Raw genomic sequence first — 18176 nt, 5'->3', positions numbered from 1 at the left:
CACACACACACACTCACACACACACACACTCACACACACACACTCACACACACACACACACACACACACACACACACACACTCACACTCACACACACTCACACACACACACTCACACACACACACACACACTCACACACACACACACTCACACACACACACTCACACACACACACTCACACACACACACACACACTCACACACACACACTCACACACACGCATCTCCTCCTGTCTCCTCAGGGCCTCCTGAGGATCCACTTCATCGAAGCCCAGGACCTGCTGGGGAAGGACAAGTTCCTGGGGGGGCTGATCAAAGGCAAGTCCGACCCGTACGGAACGATCCAGATCGGGACTCAGATGTTCCAGAGCAAAGTCATCCACGAGACCGTCCACCCGAAGTGGAACGAAGTGTACGAGGTGAGAGACGCTTCGCCACGACCGCCACTAATCCAACACGCCGCAGATACCTGTCTTAAAGGTGTGTGTGTGTGTGTGTGTGTGTGTGTGTGTGTGTGTGTGTGTGTGTGTGTGTGCGTGTGCGTGCGCGTGCGTGTGTGTGTTCAGGCCTTGGTGTACGACCACTCGGGACAGAGCGTAGAGATTGAGCTGTTCGACGAGGACACGGATAAAGACGACTTCCTGGGAAAGTAAGACACTCACCCTTCCTCCTTTCCTTCATCATCATCTTCATCATCTTCATCTTCATCATCATCATCATCTTCATCATCTTCATCACGTACGGATGAAGCTCAGGCCGTGATGATCCAACACGTGCACGTCTTTACGTGTTTGTTTCGTTTCCTGTTTTTCAGTCTGAGCATCGACGTGGCCCAGCTGGAGAAGGAACAAAAGGTGGACGAGGTAACGCTGTGATTCTTTGTGTCGCTCTTCCACCACGTCAGCTGTCACTCAAACTACGCCGGCGACACTTCATCTTTTTATTTATTTATTTATTTTATTTTTTTACTCGAGTCGTGTCGCAGCCATCGCTTCATTTTCTATTTTTTAGTCCTTCGTCTTTTTTCTCCTCCTCAGTGGTTTGACTTGGAAGAGGTGGAGACGGGGAAGCTGCACCTCAAAATGGAGTGGTTGTCTCTGCTGCCGACACCGGAGAAGCTCGACCAGGTACACACACACACACACACACACACACACATACACACACACACACACACACCATGGAAGCTGATCTAAATCGGACGTTTCTTCTTGCTCTCAGGCTCTGATGAGCATCAAAGCCGATCGCGGTCACGCCAACGACGGCCTGTCGTCTGCGCTGCTCGTCGTCTTCCTGGATTCAGCCCGGAACCTGCCGGTAAGTCTCTCTGATCAAACTCACATTTAGATGATAAAAAAAACCAAGTTGCTTCAAACCGCCTTCTGTCTTTTATTTATTTTGTGCGTGTCAGACTTTGATCAGCGAAGGTTATCGTTTAAAAAAATGTGACTTAAAGCAGCGATGTAGGAATTTAGTGCACTTTGGCGCCACCCGATGGTCTCCTCTTGCAACTGCGCTGTCGGTCAATGCCGGCAGCCTGTTTGGAAATATTAACTGGGCGGCCCTCCAACCGGCGTTTATCACCGCCCGTGTTCAAAAGGCTTACGGTTTGGTGACCTGTTGACAGTCAGCAGCTGCAGTGTGAGGACACGCTGCAGTGTGAGGACACGCTGCAGTGTGAGGACACACTGCAGCTGCAGTGTGAGGACACGCTGCAGCTGCAGTGTGAGGACACGCTGCAGTGTGAGGAAACGCTGCAGTGTGAGGACACGCTGCAGTGTGAGGACACACTGCAGCTGCAGTGTGAGGACACGCTGCAGTGTGAGGACACGCTGCAGTCTCGTTTCGTCTCAGCGTCCAGCACAGAGACGAGGAAGAGACAAACGGTAAAACATAAAAAAACAAAAAAACAAATGACCGTCTGCGAACTTCCTTTTCCCCCCCTGAGGTAGGTAACGAAGCGTGGCTCCGCCTCCACGGCCGAGTGGATCAGAGCCCATTTCATTTTTTAAAGTGAATATTTGATGAGATGTCGTGCAGGACTCACCTTCCTCTTTTCAGCCTGCTCTTCTTCTTCTTCTTCTTCTTCTTCTCTGCTTCTCCCCCCCCCCCCTCTGAAGAGCGTCTTCGAGGGGAACTTGGGCTCTGGATACTTAAAAGAGAGGCGGGCGGCGGGCCTCGTGTTTTGCGAGAACACGTCCTCTCTCTATCGGACCTTATTCGTGAGTCCGCTCGCTGTTTCTCTCCATCCTAGAGTAGATGTTTTAAACCGCTGGGTTCTTTTTTTTTTTTTTTTTTTGTTACTTTTGCCTGCGTTTGGTTTTCAATAAAGGTTTGAAGTGTTTGCCTTGAGGAGCATGAATCCAGACCTCTGCATGAGTTGAACTCATTAACGTTTGGACCTGTCGTGATTGTGTCGAGTTGGCGTCCGACTGATTCCGTAGCACGACAGAAAATAAATCCATAAAGTGAGCAAACAACATCGAAGGGTTTTCGTTGTGAGATGATCAAAAGCATCCTTCCTGATGAGGAGAAAAGTCTCTGCTCAAACAGGCCGTTTGGAGGGTTTTCCCTTCATGACATCACAAAGGGCAGTAGCCCCTTTTCTTGGGAGTTTTGTGAAGTCAAAGAAGGTTTGGGAACCGCTCGGATTTGTTTCTTAACCCTTTATAGGGGCGCTCATTGAAATACTTAGAAATCCAATAATTCATTATTATCTCATAACAGAACTTTTATTTCTGCTAAAATTGATTTCTAAAAAAAGTTTATTAGAAAAATAAACCAAGTTGCCATATTTGGTTCAATGTGACGTAGGGTGCTCTCTTCTGATTGGCTGAGTGAGGATCACATGCTTCTCCACCTTACTGAGGTGCAGAAGGGCGGCCATATGTAATGTTTGTGGAAATTACCAGAAATAGTCACTTGCCCTACAAAGGGTTAAACAATCTTTATTACGTTTTTTTTTTTTTTTGGGCGGGGGGTCGAACATTTGTGTTTGGACTCGTTTCTTTCGAGAGGAAGGACTGCATCTTGATCATCCAGAGACACGTAGAGCATCGCGGTGAATTCTCTGTGGATTGCCTTTCCTCCATCCTTCCCTTTATAAACTTCATCATGTGTCATCAGTGTGTGTGTGTGTGTGTGTGTGTGTGTGTGTGTGTGTGTGTGTCCCCTCTGGCTGTTCATTCCTAAACCAGCCAGCAGGGGGCAGCACATGGTTAAAGAACACACAGACCTGATGAAGACGTGTAAATATGTTACCTGAGGTGAAATACTTCTGACTGATCACGACATGGAAGAAAAGTCTCAAAAATTTCTTTAATATACAAAAAAAAAAAAAAAAAAAACATTTTCTGAATATCTAGAATAAAACCAATGAGCTTAAATTAAACCCTTTTCTTTCAGCTTCATGGATTCAATACGAGTGTGCAAAGAAGTGATGATTTCTGCTGATATTTAATGAAGGATCTGATCTTTGGTCCAGCTGTGTCTCTGATAGGCTCATATTGTCCAGTGAGCAGACGAAGATCTGAGTGGGTCGATTTCAGGCCCAATCACACAAAAGTTTTTTAATCAGATTTTATTTTTTAAAGCCGATCTCTACATACCGGGGTTACGTGTCTTTAAATGAAACCTGCATGGTGTCATGGTGAGAAAAAGAAAGAAAGAAGAAGAAGAAGAGCCGACGTGTTTTGATGGAACCGTTTCAGCTTCTTCTCAGAATCCGGGTCTTTCATTTGTTCCGTCTTCATTTTAATCTCCTCATCCTCATCCATGCTGTGGTTCTCTTAACTCGAGTCCATCCAGTGTGACGCGCCTCACGTTAGAGCACGGCAGATATTGGTGGCCAGTCATTTCACTGAAATATACTTTACTAGATTAATACTAGATTAGATATAATCTGAAGATCGCAGGGGTTGGATAGACGGAAGTGTAGGAGTCGAGGGATTAAGGGAAGAAGGTAAGATGTGAGGAGAAAAGGGATGAAGGGGTCAAGAGAAGAAGGAAAGGAGGTAAGGTTGTAGGAATGAAGGGTCTCCGACTCTTCGTTGCTGTTTTTATTATTTTGACCATGAGACGAGGGGGGGGGCGGAGTTTTGGGGGCGGGGTTGTAAAATCAGCGTGAGAGGAAACGGGGTACTTGAGTTTTTTTTTTTGTTTGTTTTTTTTTTAAACAAACCCAAATTTGAGAAAGGTGCCAGTATCTGCCTCGTGTTCCTGTTTGGACTCTCGTTTCGAACTTCATGTCCAGGTTTAATTTGGTGAATGACGTTAACCATGTAATCATCCATGTTGTCTCTGTGTCCCCCGCTCATCATGTCCCATGGTTCTGGGGTGATACCGACGGTGCTCCTCCCTGCATGCCCACTCCCCCCCCCACTCCCCCACCTCTCCTCCAATAACCTTGTTGGTGTGTCTCTGTGTGTTGTTTGCTCTCTCCTGCCTTGTCCCCGGGGGAAAATCAAAGCGCAATCCGTTAGAGTTCAACCAGACGGGGCTGAAGAAGGCCTCGATCAGTAAGGCCATCAAGGTAACGAAGCACACCCACGTTATGGCGGGGGGGGGGGGAGTTTACTCACAAGCTGCTTTTTAAACTGTGTGGTCAGAAAGGTTTCTGGACACGTACAGTGTGAGTTTGGTCCGATCCACGTTCTTAAAGGCGAGGGAAGAGACGAACATGTCAACGCTGTTTGAGCTGACGCGGCGATACGAAATCATTTGATGCCACTTTTTTTTTTTTTTTTTTTTACCATTCGATCCTTTTCATGTCGGTAATAATGGAAATACTGCAGCTTTCAATAAACAGAAGACTGCAGGCTATATTTTTAACCCTGAGGGCGAGCGAGAGAGAGAGAGAGAGAATCGTCTAAATCTGCAGGAATATATCAGCAACATTTCAGGATTGAAGCGTTGAAGAGGTCAGACAGCTCCAGCAGCATGCGTACTCGGGCGGCTCGAGTCGGTCGTCTCTCAACCTGAATGTCGAGGGTTCGATCCCCGGCTCCTGCAGAGACACGTCGGACGTGTCTTTGGGACACTGAGACACTCAAACCCCAGAGTGCTCCTTCTGCTTGGCGTGCATCCTCCCATCGAAAGGGCCAACCCACGTTTTTTTTTTTTGCTGCCATGGTATCAAAACAAATATCCATATAGTTAAAATCTTATCTGCAACATTAAGACTCCCAATCATTGGATCGGATTCGGCACCTCAACCAAACCAGAAGACGCACACTGAAGTGTCCGCTCACCTTCGGCCACACAGTGAGCACACTGTAGACTTAGACCTGTAGTGTTGGTAAACTTCATGTATGACCCCGAGTGTGTAAAAATGTAACGTGACGTCCCAACTTTTACAGGAAACTGGGATTTTAAAAACGGCGCTTTTAATTTTTGTAATTTGCAGAATCTTCGATGTAAATGTTCTAAAAACTGAAATTTGAAGATGTTGATTTGTTTAGCTTGAGATGCCACTTCAAAGATGGTTATTGATGAGTTTATTTAATCACGAAGTTCATGCTGGAAGACTTGTGAACATTCAGGTCCACGAGGAACAAAAGAGAAACAGAAACAGGCCAGCAGGGGGCGCTGCTGCTTTAAGCATCCATACAGGAACTGATCTCACCCACTGTCTTTAACAAACTCCACTAATCATGTCTGTCACTAAAACTCTGTCTAACAATGTGTGTTGTAAATAACAACATTGTTCTAAATTCACACTTTTTGTTTTCTTCGAGATCTAATCTGGTGAGTTTTTTTTCAGACTTCCTGTTTTTTTTTTTTTTTTTTGGAGAGTTGCACTGGATGAACTTTATGTCCATAATTCCTTATGAAACGGGATTAACAATGAAATCAAGTCCTCGCACATTTCCAGAAGTGACAAACCAGCGTTTCTGAGTCCTTAAAGAAACGTGCACAGATGTTTTGTCACGGCGTCGTGCTGTAGTTTATTTCATGAATCAAAACAATGATTTTCTCTTTAGTTAGACTGTTAGCCTAGCATGCTAACCATCACTTGTACTGTACGTCTTTGTAACACGTTTCCCCCCCCTCCCCCCCTCCTCTTCTCCTGCAGTCCGGTAAAAAAGTGACCAGTGATCCCAGTCCGCTCGTCCAGTTCACAGTGGGACACAAGTCCTTCGAGAGCAAGGTGAGACAGCTCGTGACGCCGCACGTGACGTTTTTCCTTACTGATCTTATTTGTATTTTTATTTTTAAATTTGATTGCATTGCAATATTTATTTATGGGACAATTTGTGCAATAACATGTCCGTCCTTATATGCACTGTGTTCATACTGTTTATAGACTTACATATTTAAGTTATTGAATCTTGAATTTCCCTCGGGATCAATAAAGTATCTATCTATCTATCTATTGACATTTCAACTGTTCCTTTTCTGATGCATATTTTTTACTAGCTCTTTAATTGATGCATATTTTTTCTTACTAGCTCTTGATTTTTGTTTTTGATGCATATCTAATATATTTTATCTATTTATTTTTTTTGCTCTGTGTGATTTTCTTCTGCTATCCTGCTTTGCTGCTGTAACACTGTAAATGTCTCCGCTCGCGAGATCCCGAGGGAAATTCAAGTTGAAGATGAAGTTCAAGATGAAGGATGAAGGATTATTTGATCTTCTCTCTGCTCTGTCCCGTCTTGGGAGGGTTTAAGGATCTCGATCTGTCCCCTTCGTCATACTTTGTCTGAAGACGTTTTCTGAGCGTGCACGTGTTTGGTTTTCTTGTTTGTGACCGTCAGTGTTTTCCTCTTCCAGACCAGATATAAGACCAATGAACCGGTGTGGGAGGAAGCCTTCACCTTCCTCATCCACAACCCCAAAATCCAAGAGCTGGAGGTGGAGGTACGGAGGCTTTTCATTGGCTGCTGGTTTGATTCGGCTCCTGTGTTGTTCGATGTTCGTGGTTTTCCCCCGACTCACGTCGCCGACGTCTTCGTACTCTTTTTTTTTTTTAAGGTGAAGGATGAGAAACACGAGTGCTCACTGGGGACGTTAACGCTGCCCCTGACTCGCCTGCTGGAGGCCGAGGACATGACCCTGAACCAGCGCTTTCCGCTCAAGAACTCTGGACCGAGCTGCACCCTGAAGATGAAGATGGCTCTGCGGGTAAGAGGAAGCAGAACCGTGCCGTCGTCGCACCTGTGACGCAGCTGATCGTTTTAACCTCTCCTCTGGTTTGTCTCGTCGTGCATCGTTTCAGGTGTTGTGTTTGGACAAGACCGCGTCCTCGTCCTCGGACCAGAACCCGTCCTCCGTGCAAGTCCGCAAGGGCAACTCCGCCAACCCCAGCCCTCGGCCCTCCGTCTCCTCCGAGACTCCCAAGACTCCCGCCTCCTCCTCCGACATCCCGCGCTCCTCCTCCGTGTCGGCTCAGGACAGGCGGAAGGAGGCCGACAACGTCTTCGGGCCTTCAGGAGGCACAGACTACGGGCAGGGAGCGGGAGGTCAGGGCCTGGCGGCGGCGGGGAGGAGCACGTCCAACCTGGCCATCTCTGGTTCCCAGCAGTACCTGGCGGGAGGCAAAGAACCGACGCCCAGCATCGCGTCGGACATCTCCAACCCGTACGCCGCCCAGGAGCTGCAGCTGAGACTCCAGCAGCTGCAGAAGTACGTGCAAATCCACCTCCGATCAAACGCACTCGAGAAGGTTCCTGGTTCGAATCCCGCCTCTGTGTGTGGAGTTTGCATGTTCTCCCCGTGCATGTGCGGCTTCGACCCAGAATTCTCCTGTGGGATTTTTGCGTTGGATTTTGGGATGATTGTGAGACGAACGCGTGCAAGGTCACGTCCGCGTGGTGTTTGATGGTCTCCTCTCTGTCCCTCTGCAGCGGTTCAGGACCCAATCACTTCCCGCTGGGCGAGGTGCAGCTGACGGTCCGACACAGCTCCCAGAGGAACAAGCTCATCGTGGTCGTCCACGCCTGCAGGTACGAAAACGATTTTTATTTTTTTGGTAAATAAAAAAAAAAAAAAAGTGAACGTGGATGAGTTGATTCTGTTTACTTTGTTTCCCTCCTCAGAAACCTGATCGCCTTCACAGATCACGGCTCGGATCCGTACGTCCGCCTCTACCTGCTTCCTGACAAGAGGAGGTCGGGCCGCAGGAAAACTCACACGTTCAAGAAGACCCTGAACCCGGTCTACGATCAGACGTGAGTCGAACCCTTCACACCTGGACTCTCTGACTCTTTCATATAAAAACAATAAAAACAACAACTGTGGTGCGTTTTGCCTCAGGTTCGAGTTCACCGTGTCCCTGGTGGAGCTCCACAGACGGACGCTGGATGTGGCGGTGAAGAACGGCGGGGGCCTGCTGTCCAAACACAAAGGCCTTCTGGGAAAGGTGAGGTGCAGCACACAGACGCTCTTTGTTTCCTGACGGATCTGTTCAAAGCTCTCAAACGCGCTCATTGTTTCTTGTCAGGTTCTGGTGGACTTGACTCACGAGGAGATCACGAAGGGTTGGACACAATGGTGAATATGAGATCTGTGATTATCTGTCGTTATATATTTATAAGTGCTGTTAGAGTCACAAAGAGCACAAGAGTGTGTTTATATATATATATGTGAGTGTGTGTGTATGTGTAAATGTGTGAGTGAGTGTGTGTGTATATATGTGAGTGTGTGTGTGTGTGTGTATATATGTGAATGTGTGTGTGTGTGTGTGTGTATATAAGTCAATGTATTTGTGTGTGTATATATATATGTGTGTGTGTGTGTGTGTGTGTGTATATGTATGTGAGTGTGTGTGTGTGTGTGTATATATGTGAATGTGTGTGTGTGTGTGTGTGTATATAAGTCAATGTATTTGTGTGTGTATATATATATGTGTGTGTGTGTGTGTGTGTATATGTATGTGTGTGTGTGTGTGTGTGTGTAAATAAAGGCTCCTTGTCCTCCTGCAGGTATGAGCTGAGTGAAGACGGCCAGTCGAGGCCTCACCAACTATAAGACAACCGTCATCGTCTTCGTCGCCTCGCCGTCGACTCCACACACTTCCACTCGAGCCCACGGCGCGGCTTTTGATATTTTTTAAGTACTCGTATATCTGTACAACAACAACAACAACAACAACAACGACAACAACAACAAGCTGCTTTTGGCATTCATCTAATCACATCAGTCGCAAGGCAAACCTCCCCTTTAAGAAGAGAACGGCTGATCTACTAAAGGGAGTACACGTGTAGAAAACGCCGCGCACTGCTGTGGACGTTTATACTCTCTGTGTGTGTGTGTGTGTGTGTGTGTGTGTGTGTGTGTGTGTGTGTGTGTGTGTGTGTGTGTGTGTGTGTGTGTGTGTGTGTGTGTGTGTGTGTGTGTGTGTGTGTGTGTGTGTGTGTGTGTGTGTGTGTGTGTGTGTGTGTGTGTGTGTGTGTGTGTGTGTGTGTGGAGGAGAAGCTATAGCAGTCGTAGAGGAAGGCAGTCGTAGTTTAAAGCAGCTGTTTATCTTTGTGGAGTTTTGGTAAATAATGACGATGTACAAGTTTGTAAATATATTCACGAAGACGCCGGACAGAACGGACGATGTGTTTTAGAGCAGGAGAGAGAGAGAGAGAGAGAGAGAGAGGGGCGTGGTCTCGTACCTGGCCAAATGATTGTTTATAATTAAAGTGTGTTTTTTTTAAAGAGGAACATTCTGGATAACGTTTCCAAAGCAGAGCAGGAAGGTGGTCGCAGGGAAAGACGCCACCAAAGACACAAGTAGTATTTACATTTTTGCACCCTCCGGGGTTTTTTTTGGTGACGAGGCCGCACTCGTCTTTATCCCAATAACGCCTGTGTGTGTGTGTGTGTGTGTGTTAAACTGAGGGAAACGGTTTACCACACACACACACCTGTTACATGATGTTTTTACGCTGCAATAAGACGATCGTAGAGTGTTAGCTTTTTGTTTTTTATTACTGAATATTTGCACATCTGTGTTTTTTTTTTTTTTTTTTTTTAAACTTTTAAATCGATCGGGGATCGTCTTTACTCTTCGTTGCAATTTAAACGTCGCCTATATTCATCTAGCTTCAGTCTGTGTGTGCAAGAAAATAATTTTTACATTGAATTTACGAGAGATTTTTAAGTAAAATGCAAAAAATTGAGTAAAAAAAACCCAACAAAAAATACCACAACAAACCAACATATCGGCTCTCACTTTCCTAAAGGGAGTTACGTAATGTGGCTGTTTGTTGAATATGAAAGCGCTGCGAGGGACAGGGTTAGCTTAGCTTAGCTTAGCCTAGCTTAGCTTAGCATAAAGACCTGAAACAGCAGTGAAAAACTGGCATGGCTCCGTTCTAAAGTCCCTAAAATGAACCCTCCTGAAAACCTAACGCTCACAACTTAGAAGTCACAGGTCGCCGTAGACGTTAATCATGAAGCAGCAGGCGGCGAAGCCGTGAAGATAATCGTTGTTTTTTTCACTCTAATTAGCAGTTAAACGTAATAAATGAACATCACGCTGCATTGGAGAAGACTTGAAACAAGAGAATCTGAATTATAAGCTCCTCCAAAATCCTCTTTTCATCGTCTTCTATGCAGTTAGATATTTGCAAACATTGGAGTCGCCCCCTGGTGTCCGCTGATAGAATGCAGGTTCATGTCACTTTGCCTAAGCCCTGATGCAGAGTCATTGACAGCTCCGTCTGCTGTTTTTGCACAAGTGTTGCATTCATCGTTGGCACGTCGGAGGATATTTGAAACCCGAAGATGATCTCAAGTGAGCCAAGCAAACTTATCCCGGCTGTTTTTTTTCTTCCAAATCTGCGCGAAGCTAAACTGTTAATCACGTCATACAGTATCAACCTCATTATCTCGCCACTATAGCAAAATGTTGAACTGTTCCTTTAAGCTGCTGCCTGCTGAATGGTTTAAAGATGCACTCGTGTGCCCTCTAGTGGGAATATTAGAAAACACCGCAGAGACGACTTTACGCTGAATTTTAAAATAAATTGCCAGCAATGTAAACAGGAAGTGGGCCTTTTAAGAAGCACATTGTATAAAATGTCATTTACATAAAAACTGAACATGAAAAACTGAAGCTGAGTAACTTCATAATAATTTGTGTTGACATGGCGGGGAAATATCTTGTCCTATTGTTGGAGAAGATAATCGCCCCCGCCCTCTTACTATTGGCTCGAGGTGAATTCTCCGGGAAAGTACCCTGCGGCGTTCACACGTACAGCTCCTCGTGGAAATAGGAGGAAAAAAAGGAAAAAGGCGTTTGACTTTTATTTTTTTTATTTTTTTGTTTTATTTTGGCGGTGCTCACTGCAGGATGTAAGTTTCCGTCTCAGTGAGGTTGAGCTCCACTACAATCATTCTCACGTTTATGAATCGACACAAGTCTTAAGTTTTTTTTGTGATGTCATTTTTTTGAAGTCGTCGTCGTCTTACTTTGAGGAGAAACAAAAAGTCTGCGTTCTGAACGGAGATTGAAAATGACATTTGAGCTTCTTTTTTTTTATGTTATTTTTTGTACATTCACATCATTTTGAATCACTTTGTCTTCACAGCACTCGCACAGAAACCTATTATTATTATATCAAACATACTCGATGAATGCAGATGTTATCTATGCCGTGTACAAAGCCAAAGAGCAGCAGTTATGTGTTGATTCAGAGGAAACTAGAATGACCTTTAACCTTCATTACACGCACATAATCACCTGATTAACACATGTATGTCAATTCTGCATTTGATGGTTTTTAACATTTTGTTTTTTCATTTGTGTTTCTAATCCTTCACAGCCCCATCATTAAGTTTATGCGTTTCATTTTGTAAGAAAGAAAAATGTTTGTCGTGTAAAATCACGAGATCGGAGATTTCACGCCTCTGGGAGCGGACTCTCGTCTTCTCTGTCTTCTTAATTTATCTTGTGCCTTAAAAACCCACACGACCCAGAGGGAATAAAATGTATTAAAAAATGTCATTGTAAAAATGCTCTAACTGTTTCCTGTGTTTCTGAATGTCTCATAACTGTCTTTAAAATGAATAAAGAGCTTTAGCTGGCTAATGACAGCGTGAAGCTGTGCAGCACGGTGGCTTTGGATTCTCTTCTTTATCGTGACAGAGGATAAATTTATATATATATCTATGTGGTGTAAGAAGGTGAACAAAATAGAGGCATACTTGCATGAAGTCATGTGTTTGTTTCACATGCATACACCTGAAACACACGTGCACAAACAGGACATGTGTTACTCACGTCGTGCTACAGAGGGAGCTCTTCAAGGTAATAACGTCTTCTGTAGATGTAGCCGTTGGCAACCATGTTTGACAGGAAGTTGTTCTCCAATGATTTTACTTCTTTAAGGTCACAAATTGTCCAAATTGTTTAAATAAGTCACACAGCTCCACAAAACAAGTGTGTGTGAAGTGTGATGTTGTAAATCCACTCTGATCCTGTATTTGATCCTGTCTATAAACCCCTCTATTTCAGCCCTGCTCAGAACAGGCTGTTTTTGTGTCTGTCGCTTTAAATATGTAAATGAGCTGTGTCTGACCACGCCCCCTCACCGGAAGGGCTTGGACATGTAAAATAGTAATACTAGTAAAACTTTTTAAAGCTGCCCTTTTACACGATAAAAAGGCTGTACTGTGTACTATATTTTTTTATTTTATTATTTTACTTTATTTTTTTAAGGAGTTTATTTTGAAAAATCCCAACGGAAGTGTCGTGCCTACAGTCTCGCGCCTGACGTTCTGAGAGAGCTCGAGCCCTCCAGCAGCAACAGCAGAAGAAGCAGAAACGCCCTGCATCCTCTCTCCTCTTCTTCCTCCTACATCCATCCACCGTCCGTGTGTCCCGGCTCTCCTCTGCTCCTCGTGCCCGCGGAGGAGACACTCTGAGCGGGAGGAACACCTGCCGATCCCCGCTGTGGAGAATAATGGATGTTTTGGCTTTTTCCTCCCAGCACCTCCTCCTCCTCCTCCTCCACCTCCTCATCGTCGCTTCCCTGAGCTGCTTCTCCGCCTCTGCTGATGGGAGATTCGGTGAGTAAATTAGCGGGTCGTTATTATTATTATTATTATTATTTATTATGTCTTTTCTGCAGATCTGTGTCTACACTGTTATCATGAGAACCGACAGGCTGGTTTCTCTGCAGCTTCACCGGAGCAGAGGAAAAACAAACACACAGGGAGAGAGAGAGAGAGGGAGAGAGAGAGAGAGAGACAGAGAGGGAGAGAGAGAGAGAGAGACAGAGAGGGAGAGAGAGAGAGAGAGAGAGACTGAGAGAGAGAGAGAGACGGAGAGAGAGAGAGAGAGGTTCACACATGAACATCAGAGAAACAAACCACGGAGTCACTGCTCTGATAGTGCTGCTTAATAAACAGCAGGAAGGAGCTCATTACACTGGGAAAGTAGCCATGATGTTCCTAAAGAGAGGGCCTACAGCTGCGTGTTTGGACTCTATGGGATACGTAGTTTTTTTTTTATTTTTTTAAAGCGTGCATCTACAATAAAATAGACCACATGCAATCAAACAGACAATTCACAAATAAGCATAAAAAGCATATCAGCGTTTGAGTCCGAGACAATTTTCCCCCCCAGGGATCAATAAAGTGTATCGTATCTTTTTAGTTTGTAGAATTAAATTCAATTATATAAGTTTAAATAAAAGGATGCACAAGTACGAAGGGATGAAGACAAAATATTAGAACCTGATTAGAGCCTTTAATTTCCCTCGGGATCTATCTATTAGAACCTGGTTGATTAATTATTATTCTGCATACAGACAATGAAAGAAAGAAAAGATGGAGCGCTTCAATTAAAGGTACAGTACGTAGAATCTGCCACCAGGGGGCTCTCAATCAAAACAATGAGAAAAGATGACGTTGAGGCTGGCGGGGAATCATGGGAGTGATTCCTCCTGCTTCCCCCCCCCGATAAAAATGATCTCTGCTGTTGTTGATCGCAGTGAAGACGACCGGGGCGGAACCGACCTGAGGAAGAGAACACGTTTACAGACGAGCTAACTTACGCAGCGGTGTTTGACGTAACGTATGGTGTTTCCATGGCAACGGTTAAATGTTGTCTCTATAAAATAGTTAAAAACATTGTAAACATTGTTGTATAATTTTACACATTATATGTTAAGACAGATAAAAAAAAAAAACATGACATGAAGAAGAAGAAGAGGGCGATGACATCACAGGAAATCAAAACAAAAACTGAGGATTAAAAAAGTGAAATTAAAAAAAGCTGGTAAATATGTAAACGCAACGGGAAAGAGTAAAACAAGAGAAGAAGAGTTACAACATAACAGTTACATCATCCACGCGTCCACACATCACGCATGTTGCTTCGTCTCTCCGAGGATCACTTGTCCTGTTTTGACGCGATTTTGATAAAAGTGAAGGGAAACACGATCATGACTCCGTATGTGGTGTTTTATTTTGAAAATTGACCAGACGCTCTGTGCGTTTCCTTCTCTGACTTCCTGTCAGAGTTTGAAAATAGACTCGCAGTGCAGCGTCGCTGCTGGCACGCTGCGGAGACGAGAATCACTCCCATGATTCCCCGCCAGCCTCGACCTCATCGTTTCTTATTGTTGCGATTGAGAGCCCCCTAGTGGCGGATTTTATATACTGTACCTTTAAAACCAATCAGAGTTTACCCCCCTCTGGACACGCCCCCTTCATGTATGTATAGAGAAGCAACACAGAATTTCAGAATAAAACAATGTTTGATCAATAAAAGGCAATAAATAATCACTTTTCAAAAGAGTAAAAGAAGAAGAAATTATTAATCAACAGTTTGAATAAAACGTCGATACTTTTATGAAGTGTGTGTAGAGCTGATTGTAAGGAGCGATGCTAAGTTAGCTTAGCACACACTCTCCAGTGTCTTGAGTGTGTGTTCTTAAGGGAAGCAGCTACTGATCGGAAACACAGAACTCTGTGTGTGTGTGTGTGTGTGTGTGTGTGTGTGTGTGTGTGTGTGTGTGTGTGTGTGTGTGTGTGTGTGTGTGTGTTTGCAGGCCCGAGACATTAATTTCCCCTCCTGCAGAGAGTCTATATTTAGCTGATATCTAATTTTCCCCCTCTGGTCTGAGATGGAGAGTCTGCAGGATGACTGATGCAGAGATGTAGTGTTGGAGATGGGGAGAGGAGGAGGAGGAGGAGGAGGAGGAGGAGGAGGAGGAGGAGGAGGAGGAGGAGGAGGAGGCTGGTGCTGAGAGGCTGAGAGGGAGGTGTGTGTGTGTGTGTGTGTGTGTGTGTGTGTGTGTGTGTGTGTGTGTGTGTGTGTGTCCCTCCTCCTCTCTGCTCCAGATTACATAACCAGCACAGGACAGCTGAGGGGACGAGCAGCTCCGAGAGAGAGAGAGAGAGAGAGAGCGAGCTGAATCTGCTGCGCTCACTCTTCATTCACACACTTAGAAAACACTGATGCAGATTAGGATTACAACAGGTTTTCCAAACATCCATCAGAGGAGTCTTGTCGTCGCTTACACGGTCCGATACATCATCATCCCTTTTCACACATGCACAAAACTCCATAAAAATGTGCGTGTGTGAACGCGTCTTTCTCAGGACTTCCTGCAACACAATCTGGACGAGCCGACTGAGTGAAGTACGAGTTGATTTCTTCATGGCTCACTTTGCTTCACGGCGCTCTGACGGCGCTCTGAGCGGGTCAAAGACCAGCAGGCCGACGTGTCTCCTGCTGGTCCCGTTTCTTCAGACTAAAAAATGTCACCCTGCTGTCTTTGAGTAACGTCTTCCTTGTTGCCTTTTAAAGGTCAAACAGAGACATCAGGTACGATTTCAGGCCCTTTGATAGCCACACACACAGACTGCTCACACGACCTTTAAAGGTGGAGTCAGTGGCGTGCGCGTCAGTAATAAAACGTCTCATTTAAGTCGTAAAAAATACTAAATAAATGCTTTAAAATGAAACATAATAAAGTGCTGAGTCATCCTGGATCAACCGTCCTGACTCTGCATGTTCACCTGCATTCTGTGCTGCAGCCGTGTTCCCCTCCACATACGATCACGTGTACATTTGGAGCCGGACTCTAAAGGGCTTTCTCGTGGTCATTATTTCCGAGGGATGAGCCCGCTCTTCTTGTGTGTGTGTTTTTTAAAAGCCAAACGTTTTCCTCCTGTGTTCGGTCTCAGGTCTCCCAATCATTAACCTGGACTCAGAGAAGGTCACTGCATGGTTTGCCTTTTGTGACCGTAGCCGTGGCAACCACATTACCATTTGAGTCACGGTGATTGGTCGGTTGGTTTCAGGCTGCGGAGCTGCTCGGGTCACATCCCCCCTGCCCCCCCATGTTCCTGAGCCGTTATCACATCTTTGCCCCTTTTTTTTTTTTTTTGTGTTCGTTTCCATGACAACCGTTGGTCTTTGTACAAACTCCCTCATGAAAAATGAGCAAGTAGGGTGACGGTCAGAGCACCTCACCTGAGCTTCCCAGATGTGTCTGCAGACCTTCTTCTGGGTTTCTACACTTTTCTTTCTTCTTCTCTTCTGCTGCTGTTTTGTAACGTTGGCGTCAGAAATCATGGCGTTCTGGTTGTGAGGGCAGCCGAGTACTGACGTGAGGACTGAATGAACCGGAGCCTCAATCGTTGGTCTTTGCTCAGGTGACCTCGTGTTAGTCGAGAGGAGTGATGAAAAGCCCCGTGGAGTCGTCCTCGTGCCGCCTGCTCTTCTTCTGTCCCCGCCGGCTGCAGGCTGCTGTTCCAGGCTGTGATGATGGACGTCTCCTCCTGTGTTTGGGTTTCTTCTCCCCGTGCAGGTGGAGTCACATCTGCTCCCAACGTTTATCTCTGTGAGATGTGACTGCGGGGGGGCGGGGGGGGGGGGGGGGGTTCACTGCTCACTCGCACACATTCAGGAAGCTCTCACAGTAACAGGAAGTCTGTCCGTTTATCAGTGGACCAGGAAGCAGATAAAGTGGAGGTTATCTCAGGAGGCAGGAAAACTAATATTTAATTTAATCTGTTTAACCTGCTTTATAAAGGAGCAGTATGTAGCTCTGCCCCCTAGTGTTTAAAATGAGTACTGCAGTCTAAACTCTAATCATCACAGAGAGCTGGCTCCGCCCCCTCCTCTCTAGAATGGATGCTCACACAGGTCAGCATGTTGGTGGACACTGTAGCTTCAGTGTTTAGCCAGCTCTGCATGTGGTGGACACTGTAGCTTCAGTGTTTAGCCAGCTCTGCATGTGGTGGACACTGTAGCTTCAGTGTTTAGCCAGCTCTGCATGTAGAGACACTGTAGCTTCAGTGTTTAGCCAGCTCTGCATGTGGTGGACACTGTAGCTTCAGTGTTTAGCCAGCTCTGCATGTGGTGGACACTGTAGCTTCAGTGTTTAGCCAGCTCTGCATGTTGGTGGACACTGTAGCTTCAGTGTTTAGCCAGCTCTGCATGTTGGTGGACACTGTAGCTTCAGTGTTTAGCCAGCTCTGCATGTGGTGGACACTGTAGCTTCAGTGTTTAGCCAGCTCTGCATGTGGTGGACACTGTAGCTTCAGTGTTTAGCCAGCTCTGCATGTTGGTGGACACTGTAGCTTCAGTGTTTAGCCAGCTCTGCATGTTGGTGGACACTGTAGCTTCAGTGTTTAGCCAGCTCTGCATATTGGTGAACACTGTAGCTTCAGTGTTTAGCCAGCTCTGCATGTGGTGGACACTGTAGCTTCAGTGTTTAGCCAGCTCTGCATGTGGTGGACACTGTAGCTTCAGTGTTTAGCCAGCTCTGCATGTTGGTGGACACTGTAGCTTCAGTGTTTAGCCAGCTCTGCATGGGTCTGTAAAGCTTTCTGCGTTCTAACCTCTCTCCATGTTTCATCTCCAACATTGATCCTAGTTTGAGCAGCTTTCTGCTGCTGGAGCTTATTAGAAACATGCAGAGGCTTTTTAGCTCGGGTACAATCACTTCAATCTGAAGCAGTTCCACTGCCCGCTTCCATCGCTGCAACACCTGTTCACCTGATAACTGCTCTCATATCTGGCAAACCCAGGGGCGTCCAAAACGGCCTTCAAAGCCCCGCCTACCTTCTCTGGTCCAATCAGATCCAGAGCATTCAGGAGCAGAATCTAAAGTTAGAAGGAGGACATACTGGCTGCTGCGTTGTTGTCAGAGAAGCTTCAACACAGCAGGTTTCCTTCATGATCACAGAGGAGGAGAGCGTCAGCACTTCAAGTGGTCCTTTAAG

General features: G+C 45.7%; 2 protein-coding genes across 5 annotated transcripts in view; both read left to right on the top strand.

Moving 5' to 3' along the window:
- Positions 1–12044, top strand: part of LOC306826273 (extended synaptotagmin-2-A-like) — a gene marked incomplete at its 5' end in the record, with an annotated part of 14230 nt that extends 2186 nt beyond the window's left edge. Inside the window, 17 exons of the mRNA XM_079347475.1 lie at positions 242–418; positions 566–648; positions 814–862; positions 1037–1126; positions 1221–1316; positions 2120–2221; positions 4468–4530; positions 6073–6147; positions 6774–6860; positions 6975–7124; positions 7219–7625; positions 7847–7945; positions 8039–8170; positions 8256–8361; positions 8443–8492; positions 8924–9290; positions 9411–12044. Coding sequence (XP_079203601.1) covers positions 242–418; positions 566–648; positions 814–862; positions 1037–1126; positions 1221–1316; positions 2120–2221; positions 4468–4530; positions 6073–6147; positions 6774–6860; positions 6975–7124; positions 7219–7625; positions 7847–7945; positions 8039–8170; positions 8256–8361; positions 8443–8492; positions 8924–8969 — 1812 coding nt within the window. The 3' untranslated portion in view covers positions 8970–9290; positions 9411–12044. The remainder of the gene's footprint in view (positions 1–241; positions 419–565; positions 649–813; positions 863–1036; positions 1127–1220; positions 1317–2119; positions 2222–4467; positions 4531–6072; positions 6148–6773; positions 6861–6974; positions 7125–7218; positions 7626–7846; positions 7946–8038; positions 8171–8255; positions 8362–8442; positions 8493–8923; positions 9291–9410) is intronic.
- Positions 12045–12892: 848 nt separating this feature from the next.
- LOC306826777 (tripartite motif-containing protein 16-like) overlaps positions 12893–18176 on the top strand; it is a 71815-nt gene continuing 66531 nt past the window's right edge. For all 4 annotated transcript variants that reach the window (XM_079348308.1, XM_079348310.1, XM_079348307.1 and 1 more), the window contains exon 1: positions 12893–13001. In XM_079348308.1, the coding sequence (XP_079204434.1) occupies positions 12896–13001 (106 nt within the window). In that variant the 5' untranslated portion in view covers positions 12893–12895. The remainder of the gene's footprint in view (positions 13002–18176) is intronic.

This window comes from Symphodus melops (genome assembly GCF_947650265.1).
Source record: "Symphodus melops genome assembly, chromosome: 7".
Lineage (NCBI taxonomy): Eukaryota > Metazoa > Chordata > Actinopteri > Labriformes > Labridae > Symphodus > Symphodus melops.
The sequence above is the reverse complement of the archived record's forward strand: the minus strand, read 5'-3'. Positions and strand labels throughout refer to the sequence as shown.